A 10000-nucleotide genomic window follows, 5' to 3' on the forward strand; every position below is an offset into this window, starting at 1 on the left:
CCCTCTCCTGTCTGTTACACAGCACATTGACATGCCCCTCCCTCTCCTGTCTGGTACACAGCACCTTGACATGCCCCTCCCTCCCTGGCAGGTATCGACCAGTCGGTGACCCCGCCCCCGGTGGGCCCGACGCCGCGGCCGGACGTCAGCCCGGCGGCCCCGGGGACGCACCTGCTGTTCGCCCAGAGTGGAAAGATCGAGCTGCTGCCTCTAGACGCCTCCGGCATGAAGAAGGACCAGGCCAAGGCTCTGGTGTACATCCCTGTGAGGAGAAGCACACACCACACCTAACACACACACACACACACACACACACACACACACACACACACACACACACACACACACACACACACACACACACACACAACTAACACACACAACTAACACACACACACGCGCTTGCATCAGCCATCTGATAGTCATACATTCTGTCATTGTGTAATGTATGGATGGAATTATAGTGGAAAAGAGATTATTTTTTGTTGGGGACCACCCTGGAACCCCCTCATGTACCCTTGGAGGTCCCTGGACCCCACTTTGAGAACCACTGTTCTATAAAACCAGACTTCTGTTTGCTGCCAATGGCGTTGCCCCCTGCTGGCCATTAGACATAATGCAGGTTTAAGGGGCTTCTGTATTGGTTTCACTTTTCAGCGGTGGAGGCGGCCAAACGTGAGCCCCTTGTAGAAGTGAGGAACATCCAAAATACCACGAGGAACCACACACACACACACACACACACACACACACACACACACACACACACACATAGACGACAGTCACGACACACACAACACACACACACACACACACATACGACACACACAGCACATACACATGACACACAGAGACAACACACACACACACACACACACACACATACACACACGCACACACACACACACATACGACACACACACACACACACACACACACACACAGACACACACACACACACACACAGACACACACATACGACACACACGACACACACACAGACAACACACACACTATCACACGTCTTATGATAGAGAATTAGTTAAAATCATCTGTTCTCTCCTCCCCCACATTTCCCATTTTCTCCCCACCTTCTCCCTCTCCCTGCCCTCTCCTCCCCCACACCCCCCCCCGCTCTCCCTCCCTCCTACACTCTCCTGCTCTCTCCTCTTCCCCCCTTCCCCCACTACTCTAAAGCATAGTACACATTCAACTCCAAAGCATGGCACCCATTCTATCCCCTCCCACTATTCCGCCACTATTTAAAGCATGGCACCCATTCTACCCTAAAGTGAGGCACCCATAAGCTCTATATGTGAACATGTGTTTATTTGGCAAAGGGACTCACTACTAAAGGCTTGCAGCCAATTAAATTAAGCATAGTTTGGTTGCTAAGAAATTGACATATGTCCGTTTGCAAAATGTGTGTCTATATTTCTCTATCATATAATTGTTCGATGTGTTATTATTACTACTGTAATTTGCTACTGTTGTGTCAGCTAGAATTAGCTAGACATATTCTCTGTGAAGCCCTCTGAGACAGGCACGTGCACACATAGACATGAAAGGGCGCTTGAGCCCCTGCCTTTTTTTCAGTCTGTAAAAAGTGCCCTTTTAATTTTTTTTTTTTTTTTATTTTATTTTTTTTTATAATTATAATACATTTTTCATTTTCATTCCAACAACACATGAACAAAACAAACAGCTCAGACACATTAAAACATAAAATAAAAAGTGCCCTTTCCTGACCATGAATGCATTTCTAATGGTGCTTTGTATGGAAAATGCCCTTTCCATGCCGTCACTGAAGGCAGCATTCAAAGAGAAATGCCTTTTCCGAGCTCTCTTGGCCTTGAATGCACCATTTGTAATAGGCTTCTGCATGGAGCAGTGTTTTTCTAAACTGCCCCTGAAGGCACCAACCCAAAAATGAACCCAAAAATGAATGAATAAATAAATACATAAATAAATAAACCACCCAATAAATAAATAACCAAAATATAGGGAACAAATGCAGAATTGTTGCTCTTGAAAATAATTTTTACTTTACACTATTGGAAAGGGATGTTGTGTTGTTGAATCCGCAAAAAGTAAAATAAAAATTCTAATACACCTTATCTAAATCTTCTGTCTTGCTTTTTAGAATTATGGTTAAAATGCATGGTATATTACAAGCCTCACTCAGTATCGTTCAATGTTTCTGCCTGTGTTGCTATCTGTTGTAGTACAACAACCTAAAGGGAGAAAAGGAGCAAATACATATTGATGCTTAAATGATTTCACAACAGTATTGCAACAGCATGCAACTTTTATATACTAATATTATTCAGTTATGGAGTTATTTTTCCGTGACAAGTCTCATCCTAAAATGAGATATTCCTCTAAATCTGGTTAAAATCGGAATATTTAAAATTAGTTATACCCCTAAATTGGCCTTCAAATTGCCTCAAATTTCCGCCGCCGCCCTCCGGACGGCGGCTGTAGTGCCCAGTGCCCTTTTATGAATTTGAGCCCCTGCCCCTCTAATGTTCTGTGCACGTCCCTGCTCTGAGACATGCTTGTGAATTAGGGCTATATAAATAAACTTGACTTGACTTGACTTGACTCACCTTAAATGTCGCTTTAGAAAAGCCAATTGGCGATCACTCCCTTCAGTCGCCAATTTACGATTCGATGGCAAATCGCAGCAGCCCTAGTACAGGACAGTCCACAACATGCTGTGTGTCGTGGTTTGGTGAAGATTTGACAAAATTTGGAGGAGAAATAGCGAAAAAACGCTTTTGGACAAAATGCAAAATGGTGGAAATTCTAGTCAGATGGAAATGGGAGGGGCCTACAGTATATCAGCAAATGCAGAATGAGCCAAGGAATCCAGGGGGGAAATAATTGATTGTAGACTACAGTTCAAAAGTTATGGACCAAAATGTAAAGAGGGCTGTTATAGCGCCACCATCTGGTCAACTGTGTGTGTGTGTGTGTGTGTGTCTCTCTCTCTCTGTGTTCAGGACAGGGTGGTGATCACTGTGTGTGTCTCTGTGTGTTCAGGGCAGGGTGGTGATTGCGGTGGCGTACGACTGCGTGGAGAAGATGGTTTACTGGAGTGACATCACCGGGCCAGCCATCAGCAAGGCCAGGCTGCGCGGAGGAGACACCCTATCTGTCATCACTACAGGTACACACACACACACACACACACACACACACACACACACACACACACACACACACACACACTTCACTCCCAGAGTCACTGCTGAGAAACAGACAGTCGAGACAGATAAACAGACAGTCGAGACAGATAAACAGACAAACAAACAGACAGTCGAGACAGATAAACAGACAAACAAACAAACAGTCGAGACAGATAAACAGACAAACAAACAAACAGCCGAGACAGATAAACAGACAAACAAACAAACAGACAGTCGAGATAGATAAACAGACAAACAAACAGACAGTCGAGACAGATAAACAGACAAACAGACAGACAGTCGAGACAGATAAAGACAAACAGACAGACAGTCGAGACAGATAAACAGACAAACAAACAGACAGTCGAGACAGATAAACAGACAAACAAACAGACAGTCGAGACAGATAAACAGACAAACAAACAGACAGTCGAGACAGATAAACAGACAAACAAACAAACAGACAGTCGAGACAGATAAACAGACAAACAAACAGACAGACAGTCGAGACAGATAAACAGACAAACAAACACACAGACAGTCGAGACAGATAAACAGACAAACAAACAGACAGTTGAGACAGATAAACAGACAAACAAACAGACAGTCGAGACAGATAAACAGACAAACAAACAAACAGACAGACAGTCGAAACAGATAAACAGACAAACAAACAAACAGACAGACAGTCGAGACAGATAAACAGACAAACAAACAGACAGTCGAGACAGATAAACAGACAAACAAACAAACAGACAGTCAAGACAGATAAACAGACAAACAAACAGACAGACAGTCAAGACAGATAAACAGACAAACAAACAGACAGTCGAGACAGATAAACAGACAAACAAACAGACAGCTGAGACAGATAAACAGACAAACAAACAAACAGACAGTCAAGACAGATAAACAGACAAACAAACAGACAGTCAAGACAGATAAACAGACAAACAAACAGACAGTCGAGACAGATAAACAGACAAACAAACAGACAGTCGAGACAGATAAACAGACAAACAAACAGACAGTCGAGACAGATAAACAGACAAACAAACAAACAGACAGTCGAGACAGATAAAGACAAACAAAGAGACAGACAGTCAAGACAGATAAACAAACAAACAGACAGTTGAGACAGATAAACAGACAAACAAACAGACAGTCGAGACAGATAAACAGACAAACAAACAAACAGACAGTCGAGACAGATAAAGACAAACAAAGAGACAGACAGTCAAGACAGATAAACAAACAAACAGACAGTCGAGACAGATAAACAGACAAACAAACAGACAGTCGAGACAGATAAACAGACAAACAAACAAACAGACAGTCAAGACAGATAAACAAACAAACAGACAGACAGTTGAGACAGATAAACAGACAAACAAACAGACAGTCGAGACAGATAAACAGACGAACAAACAAACAGACAGTCGAGACAGATAAACAGACAAACAGACAGTCGAGACAGATAAACAGACAAACAGACAGACAGTTGAGACAGATAAACAGACAAACAAACAAACAGACAGTCGAGACAGATAAACAGACAAACAAACAGACAGTCGAGACAGATAAACAGACAAACAAACAAACAGACAGTCGAGACAGATAAACAGACAAACAAACAAACAGACAGTCGAGACAGATAAACAGACAAACAAACAAACAGACAGTCGAGACAGATAAACAGACAAACAAACAAACAGACAGTCGAGACAGATAAACAGACAAACAAACAAACAGACAGTCGAGACAGATAAAGACAAACAAAGAGACAGACAGTCAAGACAGATAAACAAACAAACAGACAGACAGTCGAGACAGATAAACAGACAAACAAACAGACAGTCGAGACAGATAAACAGACAAACAAACAAACAGACAGTCGAGACAGATAAACAGACAAACAAACAGACAGTCGAGACAGATAAACAGACAAACAAACAAACAGACAGTCGAGACAGATAAACAGACAAACAAACAGACAGACAGTCGAGACAGATAAATGGACAAACAAACAAACAGACAGTCGAGACAGATAAACAGACAAACAGACAGACAGTCGAGACAGATAAACAGACAAACAAACAAACAGACAGTCGAGACAGATAAAGACAAACAAACAGACAGACAGTCAAGACAGATAAACAGACAAACAAACAGACAGTCGAGACAGATAAACAGACAAACAAACAAACAAACAGACAGTCGAGACAGATAAACAGACAAACAAACAAACAGACAGTCAAGACAGATGAACAAACAAACAGACAGACAGTGGAGACAGATAAACAGACAAACAAACAGACAGTCGAGACAGATAAACAGAAAAAACAAGCAGACAGTCAAGACAGATAAACAAACAAACAGACAGACAGTCGAGACAGATAAACAGACAAACAAACAGACAGTCGAGACAGATAAACAGAAAAAACAAACAGACAGTCAAGACAGATGAACAAACAAACAGACAGACAGTCGAGACAGATAAACAGACAAACAAACAGACAGTCGAGACAGATAAACAGACAAACAAACAAACAGACAGTCGAGACAGATAAACAGAAAAAACAAACAGACAGTCAAGACAGATGAACAAACAAACAGACAGACAGTCGAGACAGATAAACAGACAAACAAACAGACAGTCGAGACAGATAAAGAGAAAAAACAAACAGACAGTCGAGACAGATAAACAGACAAACAAACAAACAGACAGTCAAGACAGATAAACAAACAAACAGACAGACAGTTGAGACAGATAAACAGACAAACAAACAGACAGTCGAGACAGATAAACAGACGAACAAACAAACAGACAGTCGAGACAGATAAACAGACAAACAGACAGTCGAGACAGATAAACAGACAAACAGACAGACAGTCGAGACAGATAAACAGACAAACAAACAAACAGACAGTCGAGACAGATAAACAGACAAACAAACAGACAGTCGAGACAGATAAACAGACAAACAAACAAACAGACAGTCGAGACAGATAAACAGACAAACAAACAAACAGACAGTCGAGACAGATAAACAGACAAACAAACAAACAGACAGTCGAGACAGATAAACAGACAAACAAACAGACAGTCGAGACAGATAAACAGACAAACAAACAAACAGACAGTCGAGACAGATAAAGACAAACAAAGAGACAGACAGTCAAGACAGATAAACAAACAAACAGACAGACAGTCGAGACAGATAAACAGACAAACAAACAGACAGTCGAGACAGATAAACAGACAAACAAACAAACAGACAGTCGAGACAGATAAACAGACAAACAAACAGACAGTCGAGACAGATAAACAGACAAACAAACAAACAGACAGTCGAGACAGATAAACAGACAAACAAACAGACAGACAGTCGAGACAGATAAATGGACAAACAAACAAACAGACAGTCGAGACAGATAAACAGACAAACAGACAGACAGTCGAGACAGATAAACAGACAAACAAACAAACAGACAGTCGAGACAGATAAAGACAAACAAACAGACAGACAGTCAAGACAGATAAACAGACAAACAAACAGACAGTCGAGACAGATAAACAGACAAACAAACAAACAAACAGACAGTCGAGACAGATAAACAGACAAACAAACAAACAGACAGTCAAGACAGATGAACAAACAAACAGACAGACAGTCGAGACAGATAAACAGACAAACAAACAGACAGTCGAGACAGATAAACAGAAAAAACAAGCAGACAGTCAAGACAGATAAACAAACAAACAGACAGACAGTCGAGACAGATAAACAGACAAACAAACAGACAGTCGAGACAGATAAACAGAAAAAACAAACAGACAGTCAAGACAGATGAACAAACAAACAGACAGACAGTCGAGACAGATAAACAGACAAACAAACAGACAGTCGAGACAGATAAACAGACAAACAAACAAACAGACAGTCGAGACAGATAAACAGAAAAAACAAACAGACAGTCAAGACAGATGAACAAACAAACAGACAGACAGTCGAGACAGATAAACAGACAAACAAACAGACAGTCGAGACAGATAAAGAGAAAAAACAAACAGACAGTCGAGACAGATAAACAGACAAACAAACAAACAGACAGTCAAGACAGATAAACAAACAAACAGACAGACAGTCGAGACAGATAAACAGACAAACAAACAAACAAACAGACAGTCGAGACAGATAAACAGACATTGATTGATTGATTGATAACTTTATTGAAACAATAATAGCAGGATTGTACAAGACAACACAACAAAAACATATTGCTCAAAAGGAATAAAACACAATAAAGCCCGAGGGCTTGTTTCCATTGTGGTCCTTGTGTGTGGGACAAGAGGAGTGAATCTGTATGCAGATATGAGCGCGTGTGTGCGCGGGCAAAAACAACACAAACAGATAACATTTTACACTCAAACCAAACATTCTTAAACCTTTAGTGAATGGTTATTTAGATACCTAGCAAGAATGCATCAATCAATAAATAATAAGATAGAGACCAGCTCATAAACTAAAACAGGAACCTACCTAGGGTTTAAAAACCGCGACTATTCAGGGGACATAAGAAAAGGAAAATAAAAGGTTAGGATCACATTTGGGAGCCAACCAGCCATTTTTTCAAGGCAAGCTTAAAAGAGAACCTGGAGTTAAGGGTCTTAATACTCTCAGGGAGTTTGTTCCATAAAATAGCTGCTGAGTAAGAAAAGGTGCATTTACCCTTTAGAGTTTTAAATTTGGGGGGAACAATGTTGGAGGTGCTTCCTCTTGTGGAGTAGCCATGTACCTCACTGACTTTACAAAAATAGTCAGAGAGGTAGCGAGGAGCCTCCCGTTTAAGAATCCTAAATACCATGCACAATTTGATTTGAGAAACCCTCTCCTCCACTCTGAGCCACCTAAGGCTATGGAAGTGAGAGGGGAGGAGATGGACTCTGGGATGAAGTTTCAGAATAACCCGTATTAATTTATTCTGGGAGGTCTGAAGCCTGTTTTTGAGTTTGATGGTGATTCCCGTGAACCAGGAGGAGCAAGCATAGTCAAAGTGACATTGAATCAGAGCATTTGCCAAGGTTTCAATGGCGCTCTTGTCAATGAAAGAAGAAATTCTGGCTAGGAATTTGGTTCTTTGATTAACTTTGGAAATCACTTTTGAGGCCATGCTTTCTCCAGAAAGTTTGTTATCTAAAATGCAGCCAAGGTACGTAATCTCCTCCTTGGTGTTAACAACTACGTCACCCACCATGATTTTAAACTCGGGGGACTTTTTTAAATTAAAATTTGACCCAAATAAAATGGCCTCCGTTTTCCCCAGATGAAGTGATAATTTGTTATCCGAGAGCCACACACTAACACTGTGAAGCTCACTGCTCAATTTCCTTTCGATCTCCTCCTTGTCCTTGTGCGAGAACAAGAGGGCGGAGTCGTCTGCGAAAAGGAACAGGTTGCAATCACAGGCCGATTTCATATCGTTAATATAAATTAAAAAGAATAAAGGCCCTAAAATACTTCCCTGGGGGACCCCACACGTCAGGGGGAGGGGACATGACATTGATCCATTTACGTCCACCACCTGCTCCCTACCCTCCAGGTAGGACCTAACCCAGTTGAGGGAAGTGCTGTTGAAGCCCAGAGCCCCGAGCTTACACAGAAGGACATCATGGTTAACGGTGTCAAATGCTTTTTGTAGGTCAAGCATGACCATACCACAGTATTTGCCAGCGTCAACTTCTTTTCTGATGTGATCGGTTAGAAAAAGCAAACAGGTGTCAGTTGAATGAGATTTTCTGAATCCAGACTGAAATTTAAACAGGAGCTCCCGAGATGCAAGGTAACTGTCTATTTGTTCAAAAATGACTCTTTCCATTAACTTAGAGATGGAGGAGAGGATTGAGACTGGGCGATAATTTCCTGGTTCAAGTTTACTTCCTTTTTTATGAAGGGGGATTACCCTGGCTTGTTTGAAATCATGGGGGACATGACCTTCTCTAATAGACAGATTGATTATATGAGTAATATAAGGTGAAATCAAATCAGCTGCATCTCGGATGAACCTGCTTGGGATGTTGTCAATACCTGTAGCTTTGGACGGCTTAAGGGCCCTGAGCTTCAACAGCACCACCTCCTCTGACACCTCCTGAAACTGGAAGTCGTCCGGCCGTACTCCTAAGTTTGAGTAAAAGCTCTCTATGTGGTCTTTACCATACCGTCCAGGGTGGGAGGGTAATTTACTAACCAAAGTGCTAGCAATGGTTGTAAAGAAGCGATTGAAGATGCCAGCGACAAGGGATTTATCAGATGTTAAGGTGCCTTCAGAGTTTAAGTTCACGTTAAGAGATCTAGTTTTAAGTTTGTTATTGTAGCCCAATTGATTTAAGGATTTCCAGAGCTTTTGGGGATCATCCTTATTCTCTGCAATTACCTCATTATAGTACTCTAATTTTGCCTTTTTGATCAGCCTATTTACTTCATTTCGGTGCTTTTTAAATAGGCCGAAGGAAGCTTCATCTTTTATAATCTTGAATTTCTGCAGGCTATCATTTCTAACCTTAATGGCTTCGATGATATCTGCATTTATCCAGGGTTCGGTTCTAGTTTTAAACCTGACCGATTTGACCGGGGCCAGCCGGTTAATGACCCCTAGAAATGTAATCTTAAACAGGCACCATGCATCCTCTGTCGCTGACATATTGAGCACCTGTGACAAGTCCGATTTTCCAAGCTCGTGTTCAAAGGACTCCTTATTGTAGTTCCTCGTGGATCTAATTTTGACCGTGTGGTGGCAGTTTATTATTG

General features: G+C 41.5%; 1 protein-coding gene across 1 annotated transcript in view; it reads left to right on the forward strand.

Annotated features, from left to right (window-relative positions):
• The window catches only part of LOC310775906 (nidogen-1-like), a gene marked incomplete at both ends in the record, with an annotated part of 144759 nt that overhangs the window by 101610 nt on the left and 33149 nt on the right, over window positions 1–10000 (forward strand). Inside the window, 2 exon segments of the mRNA XM_083636030.1 lie at window positions 92–264; window positions 3046–3172. Of these exon segments, the coding sequence (XP_083492156.1) occupies window positions 92–264; window positions 3046–3172 (300 nt within the window).

This window comes from Poromitra crassiceps (genome assembly GCF_964638095.1).
Source record: "Poromitra crassiceps genome assembly, chromosome: 4".
Lineage (NCBI taxonomy): Eukaryota > Metazoa > Chordata > Actinopteri > Beryciformes > Melamphaidae > Poromitra > Poromitra crassiceps.